The sequence below is a fragment of the Diadema antillarum genome, unplaced genomic scaffold, assembly GCF_040938485.1.
Source record: "Diadema antillarum isolate AM-2024a unplaced genomic scaffold, OU_Dant_1.0 seq00000136_RagTag, whole genome shotgun sequence".
In the NCBI taxonomy this organism is placed as follows: Eukaryota; Metazoa; Echinodermata; class Echinoidea; order Diadematoida; family Diadematidae; genus Diadema; species Diadema antillarum.
This window is the reverse complement of record NW_027271213.1, coordinates 2,661,335-2,676,453: the sequence shown is the minus strand read 5'-3', so window position 1 is coordinate 2,676,453 and position 15,119 is coordinate 2,661,335. Positions and strand designations below refer to the sequence as shown.

Sequence of the window (15,119 nt, the reverse complement as noted above, 5' to 3'; positions counted from 1 at the left end):
GTAGTATATGGATTCAACAATATCGAAATAAACACGCAATAGATTGTGAAGTCTAGATGAATGAAATTCACTGAATAATGTTGAAAATGTTGAAACTGGAGAGAAAGATAAAATGAAATGCTTGTAATATGTATTCCCCTCAAAGTCATAATTAACAAAGGTACAGAGTTATGTTAACAAGAGAAACGTATATACAAAGTGACAACAACACGCACATGCACAATCATAAAAACAATGACCGACATGTAACTCTTTCTGGGATTGTCTTTGGTATTAGACAGTATGCAAATGCGACACACATAAGTAATCATACATATACATATATAATATGTATAAACATATATATATATATATATATTCATTTTCTTTTTACTAATTCTGGTATTTTTCGTTGCAAATGATCCTATAATAACAAGGCAAGTGCCATAATGTGTCTCGCCCATTCGCGTACAAGAAATTGTACGCGAATGGGATATAACAGATAAAAAGATATGATAGGGTAAAAATTTATGGCAAAAAAGAAACCTGCCATAAAAACTTAATATTGGGCCCTTAAAGTTCGTTGACCCCTGCCTGTGACCTTTGACCTTGTGGTGACCATCCACTCCCCAAGGGACATCTACCATCCAAGTCTGGTCACAAACGGACCTATGGATCAAAAGTTATGACCCATAATAGAAACGCGCCATAAAAACTTAACATTGGGCTCTAAAAGTTCGTTGACTCATGCTTGTGACAATTGACCTTGTGGTGACCATCCACTCCCCAAGGGACATCTACCATCCAAGTTTAGTCACAAATGGAGTTATGGATCAAAAGTTATGACCCATAATAGAAATGCGTCATAAAAGCTTAACATTGGGCTCTAAAAGCTCGTTGACCCCTGCTTGTGACCTCTGACCTTGTGGTGACCATCCACTCCCCAAGGGACATCTACCATCCAAGTTTGGTCACAAATGGAGTTATGGATGAAAAGTTATGACCCATAATAGAAAGGCGCCATAAAAACTTAACATTGGGCTCTAAAAGTTCGTTGACCCCTGCTTGTGACATTTGACCTTGTGGTAATCATCCACTTCCCAAGGGACATCTACCATCCAAGCTTGGTCACAAATGGAGTCATGGATCAAAAGTTATGACCCATAATAGAAAGGCGCCATAAAAACTTTACATTGGGCTCTAAAAGTTCGTTGACCCCTGTTTGTGACCTTTGACCTTGTGCTGACTATCCACTCCCCAAGGGACATCTACCATCCAAGTTTGGTCACAAATGGAGTTATGGATCAAAAGTTATAACCCATAATAGAAATGCACCATAAAAACTTAACATTGGGCTCTAAAAGTTCATTGACCCCTGCCTGTGAGCCTTGACCTTGAGGTGACCTTCATATATGGTAAAATGTGAAACTTTGTATGATCCCTCTTCCCTCGAAGTTTGATTGCAATTGAAGCCCAGAGTAAAGAGTTATTGAAGTTTTTGTAGCGTTACAGACAGACGAGGGACGGACGGACGCCGCAGGCGATCCCTTAGTCTCCCCTCACCTACGGTGGGCTCGACAAAAATGCCCCTTACTTCTTACTACACAAAAGAAGGAAAAAGAGTGATACCAGTGCTGAATGTTCTGCCGCCAGTGATTGCCTACTTGACACGTTCCTGACGTAGATGTCAATATGCTTATCCGCTACACTATCCTGAAGATCCTGAAGATAGAAGTTCTTGGCAGTGATGATTCCTTCACTCGAAGGAGTGAAATTGATCTACACAGAAGATAATCATGATATGCAAAGCACTTAATACATCATTTCTAGATCTCATCAGTTCAAGGAGGATGACATTAGCGGTGATTCAGATCTTTATCGCAACCAATGACTTTTGATACCATACCAGTTGTGAAATGTTTATGCTACAGTAACACACAGCCGTGTCACAAACGGATTTGATCCGGATGAAAATGAGCCGGATTAGTCCCGGAATGGAGGGTAATTTATGCTACAGTCACACACGGCCGGATTTCGAAACGGGTCCATAACGAACTAAAACCGTATCGACTCTGTTCGAGCCGTAGAGACCCGTATTGACCCGTATCGTATCGTTTAAAATCCTCTTTAAATCCCAAACTGAATCCTTTTCGACCCCTATATCGACCCGTGTCAACCCGCTTCGACCCGTACCGACCCGGATGTAAACCTTGTCATCATCCGTTGCATGAAGGCAATGTATGTAGGCCTAAGGCAATGTATACGGCAAGTGTCCATACGGTTTTACGCTGCGGGTTGCAGCGGGTCAATTTGGATATCAATACGGAATTGAAATCCGTGAGAAAATTTTGAACATGACCAAATTTTTTTCACCGCCGTATCGTAGCCCCCGGAATCCATCAGGAATTAACACGAGTTACGATGCGGGTCAATGCGGGTCTCTACGGCTCGAACAGGGTCGATACGGGTTTAATTCTCGCTATCGCCAATGACGTAAAAAGTACCCGGATGTTGATTTAAGCGTCATTTACGGTGCATTATGGGATAGTCCGGTAGCAAAGTCACTTCCGTTCGTACGCGCGTGATACGTGACTAATGCTATTTACACACACAACCGACTGTATTCTACGTGTACTTCCGGTTTTCTCGACTTGAATTACAGCTTTAATATGATTTGAAATTTCTCCATTCTTAAGAAATTGCTGTTAGTACGACTATTGGTTGTTGCTGCGAAGCTGCCATGTGTTGTTCGCACGACAATAAATGAAAAAAATCCGCAGAAATAGGACCCTTACTGGCATGCGAGACGTGACGTGGCCGCATGGTTGAAGTTTGCGGATGACTCCACAGCGCAGTACGTGCACGCGCGACTTACTAGTAGTGTGGTATGAGTGTTATACATGTAGTAGCACTAGGTAGTAGGCCTAGTGCCTACGTACATTGTACGTACTTGATACTGTACTTGGAAGAAATTGCTTCGGAGACAGGATAAGTTCGAGATCACTGTTTGTTCCCGATTGTGTTTGCGACATTTCGACAGAGAACAAATAAAAAAAAAGATGGGCATTCCATGACGATATACTGTATATCCAGGTGGGTGAATATTTTCCAGCATATTTTCAGCGTATGCAGAGATGACTGATCTGTGATGTACGCCGTACCGGTATGTGTTCATGCGCTGCGTGCAGTGGTGCATAATGCAAGGCCGGCCGCCGGCATGGCGGGGACTACAGTGTACGAGTATGACAGGCCTGGCCACTCGCTGGCTCGGGCGGTACAGCGGCCTACTGTACTAGTATCCGTGGTCGGCGCTGCGCTATAGGTAAGGTACACGTACGCGCACGCTAGCGTTGTGCAAATTATGACCCGCGCCGGAAGTGCCCTTGCTACCAAGTGCACTACATCTTGACAAAAAAGCCACATCCGGGTACTTTTTACGTCATTGGCGATAGCGAGAATTCCTTACGGGCCCGGTACGAAATGCGGCCACGTGTGACTGTAGCATTACAATTTGCCCCTTGAGATTCGTCAACTTTAAGAAATAGACCATGAAGGTTCACTGTAAAAGTCCGGTGTTAAATAGTGAACACCGAGCTGGTGTCAAATTTTCGGTGCTCATTTATGGTGTTAAATTAACACCTCCGGGTGTCATTTCGAAATTTTAAACTGTTTTTTGAAGAGATTCTTAGTAACTGCACTTCTTGTTGATTTTTAATTTAAACAAGACAGTCAAGAATTTTACATTAAAATACTAGATTTTTGAAGAAAATGTGAAAATGAATTTACACCAAAGTAACACCAGCTGATGTGGTCTCTTATTGAAGCTGGACGGGTGTTAAACCATTGATATTAACACCAACAAATATCGAATCAACACCATGTGGTGTCATTTTTGGATTAACACCAGTACAGTGTCAAAATAACACCAGGTACAGTGTCAAATTAACACCACGAAGTGTCAGGTGAACACTTTTCAACACCATCACAGTGCATTTTTAACACCTGTGGGTGTGGTCCTCTATTGAAGTTTGATTGGTGTTAGATTTAACACCCGTGGTGTTAAATCTAACACCGATGTTTTTACAGTGTTACATCAAAAGTCAGCAAAAATGAGTAGGCCTACTAGTAGGCCTACATTATATGAGAGTGAGGGCGAGATGCGTTTTCATTTTGCACTAACCTCTTTACTTATTTTTTGCGCCTTCAGCAAAGCACGGGCAATATCTTTTTATATTATATGACCTATATAGATATCAATGTGTGATTGGTCAAAATGCAGTCACGTGACCATTGTCACAAGGATGAGAAGCGTTATATTTTCATAACATGACGTAAATTACGTACAACCATGGAATATAACAGCGACTACGTTAAACAAATGCGTTATGTCACGAGGGGTGACGTCATCAAAAACCAATTGTTATGATGCGCGCAACATACACAGAGCTGTAGAGACGCTTTGCACACACACGAATGCAATCGCCGTGACCACAGTATACAGCACACTACTGTATTTCCAAGCGTTAGCGGTAGACAACACTTCATGCACAGCATACACGCGCTACAAGCGAGAATTGCGAAATTGCAACAGATTTGTTTTTGTCAAACTGTTAGCAGTGTTGTAACTGGTATGGCAGCTTGAGAGAGAAACAAACTGGTGAATGTGTTGGAAGCTATAGAGCCTACTACTCCCGTTAATGTAAGACAGTCGTGACAGGGCCGGAAGGCAAAGGATTTCCCATTAGTATTACCACCGCCTGAACTGAGTAAGTTTCTTTGAATCTGGTAGTTCTATGCTACTAGCGCTGGACCTGGACCAGGGCCAGGTCCGTAGTCTACAGTTCATGTACCAGTGACTGCAGACAGAAGAGATTAGGCCCTACATTGTTAGAAAGTTCACATTCTCATACATCACCACAAACACCTACCTCAACAAGCTTGCTTTAGACCAAAAGCGGCAGTTACGGTAGTCTTGTACAATTTTTTTTTTTATGATTTTACAACTGTCATTACAAAATCTAGCTCTAACGTTACCGCTACGTAAATAGGTCCTCGCTACAGGCCTACGTATGATTGAATAGCGACTGTTCTAGGAATGCTCCTGCACGGCTATGCCACGGAAGAACGAATTACCGATAGTAGGGCCTACGCGAAAGCCATCATAGTTATGGCTCGGTTTGGCTCGATTGCATACCACTAACAGTGCCGAGCGTTGTCACGCGCGTTCATGAATTTGACTGTGGGTTTGAAAAAGGAGAAGTCGTGTTGCTTTATACAGCAGTTTATTTCCTGTACTGTAGGTCATATGATATAACAGATATTGACTTTTTTCCTTCGGTAGGAATATAACATTTCATTTCCATTGGGAAGTTATATTTTTGTCTCGAAATACTATATTTTTCCTCAGCGCTACGCGCTTCGGAAAAATATAATAATCCTCGACAAAAATATAACTTCCCGCGAGGATCTCAAATGTTATATTCCACCTCTGATAAGTCAATATCTGTATAATATTGTACACATGTCTTCATAAGAAATGTTTTTATAAAAGCCAAATATGTATGATATTCAGTGATAAGCACCAGTAAGATCTTAAAATCTATGTTGGGACTTCACAGTTATATCTACTACGGGATGTGCAATGGCCGTCCCCACATAGAATCCATAAATTTGGAATATATGCCTGTTTGGGAATGGTAAACGTGTTATTGGTTATGTGTTATTATCAATCATTCTGAGAAGTTGCTCCCGCTTGTTAATACCAAGGTTCTACAACTTGTGTACATAATCGTCTTATCATTTCACTCTGCACGCATCTGCACTCTGTTTTGTTTTGTTTGCTTGTGTGTTGTTTGTTTGTTTGTTTGTTTGTTTGTTTGTTTGTTTGTTGGGGGGGTCTGCAGAGAGACATACCTCATAAAGAAGATGCAGTGTCTTCAAATATAAATCTTCAGGGGAAATGTTCAAGTACTCGTCTGGCCCATGCCAGCATTGGAGAGCTTTGAGAAACACCCTGACAATTCTTTCAAACAGCTCTGGCTTCTGGTACCACCACGCCCCTGTGAGGAAAGGGAAATATCCAAGAATATGTAAGCAAAATGATGAAATAATACAAGTTTGAAAGAGCAAGTTTTAAAGAACGTCTGTCACAACTATGTCAACAGAACATTGTAATTGATGCGCATAATATATCACACCCACAAAATGTGGCTTGGTAAAACTGCCGGAGTTGAAAAATGGTCAGAGGTCTAGGTAGCCATGGAAAACTGAAGATACTTTTCCTTTGCATATATTACACTGAACCACAAATGTACAATCACTATCCTTTCCATCTATAACTTTCTGTTCTTTTTCCCACTTTGTGGGGTTGGGTTGATAATTTTCTTTCAGTATGGCCTTTCTCCAAAGTCTGTGATATCCCGGAATTAAGGGGGACCAGGTACGGTAGGTGCCTCTTTCCGGGTATTGCTGACCATGATCATACCACCTCAGACTGTCCTCTATCTGTCTATTATTTTTTTCTGTCTCTGCAAACAAACTTGGAAGAACCATTGTCAGCATTTTTATGTGAAGATATATATATATATATATATATATATATATATATATAATTCACTTTTTTGACAGCATTTCTATACACTTGTGCAACCCTTTTTTTAACAAGTTATATGTAGGTGATTATCATTATAAATTCTATATCAATAGATATGATACTGATTAATGTTAATACATAATATTTTCCCTCATATGTTATGTTATCTCACCTATTATAGATTAATAAATTGTGAGCAGATTATGTGTTTAAGGGCACTACCATAGTAAAATTGCAAAAATAAATAAATGTTAAGTGTATGAGTTGTTTCCGAGAAAGATGTATTTTACATCATTCTGATAAATGTACAATAGTTCATATATTACAAGATGTGAAATTAAAAAAAAAGGAGATATGCAATGTATACATGTCCTGTTATCTAGACATTATATATATATATATATATATATATATATATAACAGTAATAGGTTTCTGCTTGGAGTCCAGGAAAGTATAGATTCACAACAGTAGTTCAAGATGAAAACTGTCAGGTCATTGACTTGACAAAGCGCTATGGGCGAAAATTCGTCAAAACTACGTCTCTCAGGAAGTTTTCCTCTTGAACTACTGTTGTGTATATATATATATATATATATATATATATATACATATATATTATATGATGTTGTTTGTAGTCCGCGTTTTTGAACCAGTGCAGAAAAGATGACGAAGTAGGGTAGTAATGCATTTCAGTCCAACAGTGCTATTTATTCAGACCAAATTTTCGACGAATACATACGTCTTCCTCAGGGTCGACAATGACAATTATGAAAATAAACATGACTCTATTCTCTAAAATTATAATACATAGTATACAAGTGGTAGTCACTTATGTATTACTATACAGAGAATAGAGTCATCTTGTTTATTTTCATAATTGTCATTGTCGACCCTGAGGAAGACGCATGTACCTTCTGTCCTCGTTATTGTCTCGATTTATATATATATATATATATATATATATATATATATATATTTGAGATCCCATTATATCACTTCTCAGTGAACTGCAGTGTTAAAGGTGAAGTTGTTTATGTATTTTCTACCTCCGCAATACTCAACTACCTGGCCACAAGTGAACCGTATTTGTATATTATGTTATTTTACTTTAATAATTATATTTTACAATGTGTGTATTTTGTGATGCGAAGTATGTATGTGTAGGGCCTCTGAGAATAACAGTGTGTGTTTGCAGCCACTGACAGAGCTACGATACTGAAACAAAACAAACAGATAAATAAGATAAAATATGATAAGAAGCAAAAAATATATATACAGACAGGATTGAATATCACTGATTCTACTCAAAGAAAAGGAGCTATGGCCGAATCATCTTGAACAGATACGTACAATTTCAAATTTGAGTTAAACCTTAATAAAACTATAGATTTAAGTTGTAGAAAAAAAAAACTTACTAAGAATATCAAACTTAGGCTTGTCTTCCTCGTTCAATTTGAGAAGCGCCCTCGCCAGGTCCAAGACGATCTCTCTGCTCCATTCCTCTTCCACCCTATCAAAAGTGGGACACTCCAAGAGAATAGGGAACAGACGTACGTCATTCCTGTTGGTAGATTGGCACAGAAACTTTCCCAGATCCTGGTACACTCTGTGGATTTCCTTGGCCATCTGAGCAAGATTGAAATATCGTCATGATCGTGGGTTTGTGTTTTACTTCGTCTAATATGAACAGGCTTGTGGAGGTGGTAGCTGAGCATAAATAACTTGATAAAAAGAGGGTAATACGGGACATAGCGAATATCAAGATGAAATCACTGTAAAATCTTACATAAGTCCAAGGGTAAAAATTTGACCGAAATCGGATGAAAAATAAGAAAGCTATGAAATTTTACTAATTTCTGTAAAACAGTTCTCGTACAGTTGATATGAATATGCAAATGAGTGAGCTGACCATGCCATAACGTCACAATTATCCATTGATTGTGTACAAAGTATGACACATAAAAAATCTCAATGTTTCTGTCATTGAAGTCTGAAACATAATGTTATTCCTGATTAAATAACTTCAGAATAGTGATCAGTTAGATATATCAGGATTTGAGCCTCGGGCATAATTGCGTTTGAATGAAAAACTGGAAATTTCACAATTTTATGTACAAACTACATGGCAAGTTATGAGGGGATGATATGCTGACTTTGCTATTTGTGCATGCATATTCATATTGACCGCTCAAGAAGTGTTTCCTCAAAAACTAGCGAAACTTTAAAATGTCATAATTTCCTTATATCTCATCCAATTTCGATCAATATTTTACCTTTGAACTCGTGATATTTTACTTATTCTTATCAGACTAACTTATATTTGGACTGGATTTCCCCTTTAATAAGTTTGGGGGCATCGATACATTTCACATTATTATAGCTATGTCCATTGGTAATACTATTCGGTAGTAACGAGTGTAAAGATAGAAAAAAAAGTATTTACATGGAATGATAGGTGTTAAAGGTCAAAGCAATAGATCAAAGTCACTGTGGTGTGTGTATGAAAAAAAAGGTTATACATTTAGACTACAGCTAACTACAACTAGGAATCACCAGTGGCAATGGAATATTATAAGATAGGTAGATATGAAACAAAGAAATTATTTGTATAGCTAATTGGGTCAGTGGTCACTATAGGTTCGTAGTTTTCCAGCCAAACCGTAAGCTATTAATATCATTTGGTAACACGCTTTTTGTAGGAAGGATAAAATACAGTCACTTATTGGAAGAGATGACAGGGATGAAAGGTCATCACATTGTGGAAACAGTTAGAGGTAAGCCCTCAAGGTTAATTGTCATGATATATCTTTATCGTTAGTAGATATAGTGATATATTACTTTTGCATTGTATCTGCAATATAGGCCTACATAGATACATATGAATATATATATATATATATATATATATATATATATATATATATATACACTGTAAAAACATCGGTGTTAGATTTAACACCATGGGTGTTAAATCTAACACCGATCAAACTTCAATAGAGGACCACACCCACAGGTGTAGAAAATGCACTGTGATGGTGTTGAAAAGTGTTCACCTGATACTTCGTGGTGTTAATTTGACACTGTACTGGTGTTAATTCAAAAATGACACCACATGGTGTTGATTTGATATTTGTTGGTGTTAATATCAATGGTTTAACACCCGTCCAGCTTCAATAAGAGACCACAACAGCTGGTGTTACTGTGGTGTAAATTTATTTTCACATTTTTTTAAAAATCTAGTATTTTAATGTAAAATTCTTGATCGTCTTGTTTAAATTAAAAATCAACAAGAAGTGCACTTACTATGAAACTCTTCAAAAAACAGTTTTATATTTGGAAATGACACCCGGAGGTGTTAATTTAACACCATAAATGAGCACCGAAAATTTAACACCAGCTCGGTGTTCACTATTTAACACCGGACTTTTTGCAGTGTATATATATATATATATATATATATATGTGTGTGTGTGTGTGTGTGTGTGTGTATGTATATACAGTTATTAATACATAATGTTTATCTATATACAAAAAGATACAAACAAACAAACCTGCTTCAGGGCATGGTCCTTGTCAGCGATGTGATGGTATGCTTCACGCAAAGCATCCAGATCTACATCAAAGTACTGGTCATCATCCTCAGTGTCCACGTACTGGTCATTATCCTCAGCGTCCACGTGCTGGTCATTATTCTCAGTGTCCACATAGCTGTGGTCAAAGTCAGAATTCAGAATATCCAACCAAGAAATATGAAAATGATAGTTATTGTCTATAGTCTCCTCATGATGGTCATTTTCAGAGCAACAAAGAGGAAGCAGTTGATGAAAAAAATGATGTGGACTGACCTACATGGTACATTAATTTGAGGTTGATGCATTAAATCAATGAACTGGTTGGTATAATGGGGGCGAATGCTTTGTGCGTGCTTGTTTGTTTGCATTGTTGGTGTTTTTTTTTTTTTTTTTTTTTTTTGCAAATGCAATGCGGAGAAGATAATCCTAAGAACATTTTTTTTTTTGAGGGGTAAAAGGGGGGGCATTTCATGAAGGGTTTTTGTGAGACGATTTGGTCGGCCAAATTTGCTCTCAGTCAGTCAGTTAAAAGTATTTCAGTAGTTTATAACAGTTTGTCAGAAAAAAAAAATATCCGACAAAACCTTTCATGAAATGCCCCCACCCCCATGCTGCAAAGAACCTACAGATTCTAAAGATCTAGGTGTATACAATCTGCTTCCGCCTGCAAATCTGGCCCCAGTAAACAAATAAGTACATTTACTGGACCTACGAACAATCACCCCAACAATCCTATACACTCTCGCGATGAAATTACCTTGGAGCAGTAATTTTGTTATCAAATACTTCATATAACGACAAATTACGTGAGTAAAGTGAAGTGTTTCCTGTATTTTGCTGCATTTAGCTAGCATCAATACATTTCATAGTGGCAAATGCAAATGTGGGCACCGTTGCCTGCTTAAATCAAGAGTATGATAATTTTATGCGAAGGGTACATCTTACTTTCATTGATTTCGTGTCAAAAAGGAAATAAGTGAAGATTTGTGTACAGTTAAACACAGACTTGCCAAGAATTATGATAATAATGATAACAATTATGATAATGATAATATATCAATGGCATATTCCTGCCGATTTGAAATGTGATTGGGACTACCATCATTGATTCATGAAAACGGAAAACTTCCAATTCATTAACCTGCTTAATATGGTAAATATAATCTAGGAGGAACCTGAAGCATTCTGCTTGTCTGATGGTACTAAATTTGTTGTGTTAACTTGAAAATTGTGTGCAATATAATAAAGTAAACGCAACCTCACTCTACACGCTCTATTTTAACCAGTCTGGGAGATCCAGAGAACATTATTGGCTCAGAATACATTTATATACACACGCCCTAGATTCTGGAATTCATTAAGTTGCGAAATAAAAAATTCTCCATCCTTGTATTCTTTTAAGTGGAAGTTGAAATCCTTTCTTTTAAACCCTCTCTGATGTTTCGTTTTCATTAACCAAGTCCCACCAACCACGGGGTTTATCATCCAACCATCAATCAATTAATCTCTGAATTCATTGTAATGAAATAGCCATCATAATCTCTGCACGGCTGTGTGCAGCCACCAGCTGTTTGAAGCACCTCTTCAATTCCCTCTTTCGTTTCCTTGATCAGCGTGTAGGCATTCTCTTCCTTCCTTCCTTCCTTCCATTTTCCATCTATTCTGTCTAGTCGTGTCATGTTGCTGTGTGTCACCTATTTTGTTTCGTCTTGTCTTAAATTATACTTGTGCTAAGCAGATGCAAATAAGTATTTCATTAGATTTTTCTTGAGTGGGTCACAATCTTCAAGCTTGCTATTTAGTGGACCTCTCAATTCTTTTTTTTTTCTCAACTGAAACATAACCTTGTATTATTTTTACAAGTATACATGCATATATATGTAACTTTATTATTGTATCATTTGATATCATTTGCAAGTTGTATGTATACGATTGTGATATAATTCCTAATTTATACTGTATTATGTTCTGTTGGAAAAAAAGAAGAATGAAATAAATGAATTGAAATGAATGGAGGTAGGAAAATAGAGAAAAAAAGAGAAAGAGATTAGTAGTGAATAGAATGAGAAGATGAACTACTCACTGGAAGTTACGTCTGGAGTTACTGACACGGAAATCAGAGGACAACGAAGACGGAGAGAGTGCCTGTACCAGCTTTGAGTGGAGGTCTGCTGTCAGCTCGGTGCCATCCCTGCTTCTCTGCACTTGCAGTACCTTCCCCAGCCTGGAGTCACTTGCCATGACTGCTATATACTGCGTCAATAGAGCGGGGTAGAAATTACCGACTTGTAGTGTTGTTGTTGTTTTTGTCAATTAATTCTGTTTCACAATCGTGCATACAAATATCAGAATACATCATGAAATCGCAGCTATTATAACTCTTTGGTGTACAATGATAATGTACAATGACAATGCAAAATACACACACACACACGTCTATGGTGGAAACCGAGGACCTGTTATACCTATAAGAATATTACCACATAACCGAGGACCTGTGTGTCAGTAGGACTCTTGTCAACCGAGGACTCATTCGTATATTACCATCCAACCGAGGACTTATTACAATAATGCTAATTGAGGACCTACAAACATGTACCCATACATGCAAAAGCATGCAAAAGCAAACCGTTTGGAATGGTCTGCGTACCGAGGATGTCCTCGGTTCTCTGTGTGTCCTCGGTTTCAATGTAAAGTTCGTATAATGTGTATCCTCGTTTTACACCATGGGTGAGTGCACACACACACATGCACATGAAGTGATAGTCATACAACTTGAATAGAATGGGTGCAGCTCAAGAGTGTGCTTGCAGCTATTATTACAAATGATTACATTAATATTATCATGACCATTGTCTGTCTAAAGACAAGTTGCTATAGTCACTGCAGACCACACACACGTAACTTATATATACAGGCCTATTAGATATAATATGCATACATATTATATATATCATGTATATACGTATAGATATTATGATATTTATATTTATATGTATATATATCATGTATAAAAGAAAACTTAAAAATGCACATTTGGACTAATACCTTTTCTTGAAAATGAATATTTTGCAGCTGTGCGTAATACACTATCAGACTGTGTATTTCTTATGAACATTAATTGTGAGCGACTTAAGCACTCATGAGTGGATGTGCTATTGTCGTGTGTATATATATATATATATATATATATGCGTGTGTGTGTGTGTGTGTGTGTGTGTGTGTATGTGTGTGTGTGTGTCTTATCTGAGATGGAAAGACATTGCAGGAATAAAAAAAAAAACAGGTGAATAATCGACCTCTTTACAAAGGCGCTGGCAGCATGTGATTTAACCTCAGGTACAGATCATAGCTGTATCACTTCACGCAGCCAGCATTTGTATGCTCGGTGTCATAACACAATAGAGTCCAAGGTCTTCTAAACTATACATAGCCTACCCGTATATTGGCAATTGTGTTTCATCACAGAGTGATTCGGCTGTGTTTCGTTGTGTCATTCAATGACTGACGACGGCGGTCTCCTCAATTATCTCTCATATTTACCATTTACTGGAAAACTTAAAGTCCCACAATGTATTCATTATTGCTAATGCTTATCCCTTTGTGTCATCTTTTGTTATCATTTCAATGATTGTATTTCGTATTCTTTGCGTCTTTGAAATTTGTGTTAAATTTGTGTTTGATTGAATGCAGAAATTATCCTAACCAAACCAAACATCCCGATGGGTCTTCATCAGTTGACCGGCTGAAGCGTACTTTCGGAGATTAACACTGAACTGGCGTAGATTTTATGTCAATGGGAAAGGTATTTTGACTGGAACCAGTGCAACATTGGATGAGATTAATGTCACTGCAACTGTTACAATGAATGGAATTAATGCCTCAGCAATGTCCATCCTCCCCCGAAATTGACTGCAAATGCGAAATACCCCATCCTATAATCCTGTATGTCGTATGTTGATAATAATTATGATAGCGTAATGTGACTAATGTATATAGCGCCTATGACCAAAATGTTTCTAAGCGTTTTACAATAAACAAGAGAAACAAGTATCTAAATTGACTATGAGTACAAATAATCCATGAATTAATCATCGCTGTTCTTTTTGAAATAAGTGGGTCATATTAAAGGAGAATTCACTCCGAATATAAATGCGGGTTCAGTGAGTGTAGAAGTATCAGTAGTACACATTGGTAAAAGTTTGAGGAAGATGAAATAATCTTCCAAAAATTAAGAATTTCCAGAATTTGGTTAGATCAAGTTAAAAAGTTTTTGTAATATCACAATATAGGGGAAAAATTATAAAATGATGTCACAAAATTTCAGTGTTTTTTTTTACGAAAAGTGCACGTTTGACTTCGCACTGACATTATGTTAAAGGTAATATTATTCTCCCTTACCCTCTGACCTAGGGGTAAGTCAGAATGTTCATTAAGAGTGGAAACATTAAGATACACTATATTGAATCCTCCATTGAATAACAATTGAGTGGCCATGAACGTAATTGGTACGATCATGCTTCTGATGTATTTTTAACCAATTAGGTGATTTTGTTGGTTTGTCTTTTTAAAAATGGTTTTTGTACATATCAATTCGCTTATCGTATGACAGTGCACTTTATAATCAGTGTAATTCTTGTCACCTCAGAAATTCTATTGCTTATTTTCCATTATTTTTGTCTTTAATCGAGGAGGAGGTATTCTCAGACAAAATGTGCTACCCTCCCGCGTCCAAACACCTAAGAAATAGATCCTGAATGGCGTATTATATAGCACAATAAATTTGTATACCTAAATGGCGTCACTCTTGTGAAACAAAAGGCCTTAATTGGCGTCACCAGGAACGTCACAATCCTGAATTGTGGCGTATTTCGTTATGATACCAAGTACATTTTGTACCATACCCTTAATGGCGTTTTGAATAAATTCCAACACTACAGGTTAAAAATTACGAAATAACATTTTCTTGTTAAAA

At 37.5% G+C, this 15,119-nt stretch overlaps 1 protein-coding gene across 1 annotated transcript in view; it reads right to left on the bottom strand.

Annotated features, from left to right (window-relative positions):
- LOC139727604 (probable E3 ubiquitin-protein ligase HERC4) overlaps positions 1–12,385 on the bottom strand; it is a 35,576-nt gene extending 23,191 nt beyond the window's left edge. The window contains exons 1-5 of the mRNA XM_071638585.1: positions 12,228–12,385; positions 10,124–10,280; positions 7,988–8,198; positions 5,893–6,038; positions 1,609–1,758 (exon numbers count right to left, since the gene is read on the bottom strand). Coding sequence (XP_071494686.1) covers positions 1,609–1,758; positions 5,893–6,038; positions 7,988–8,198; positions 10,124–10,280; positions 12,228–12,385 — 822 coding nt within the window. The remainder of the gene's footprint in view (positions 1–1,608; positions 1,759–5,892; positions 6,039–7,987; positions 8,199–10,123; positions 10,281–12,227) is intronic.
- Positions 12,386–15,119: the final 2,734 nt, after the last annotated feature.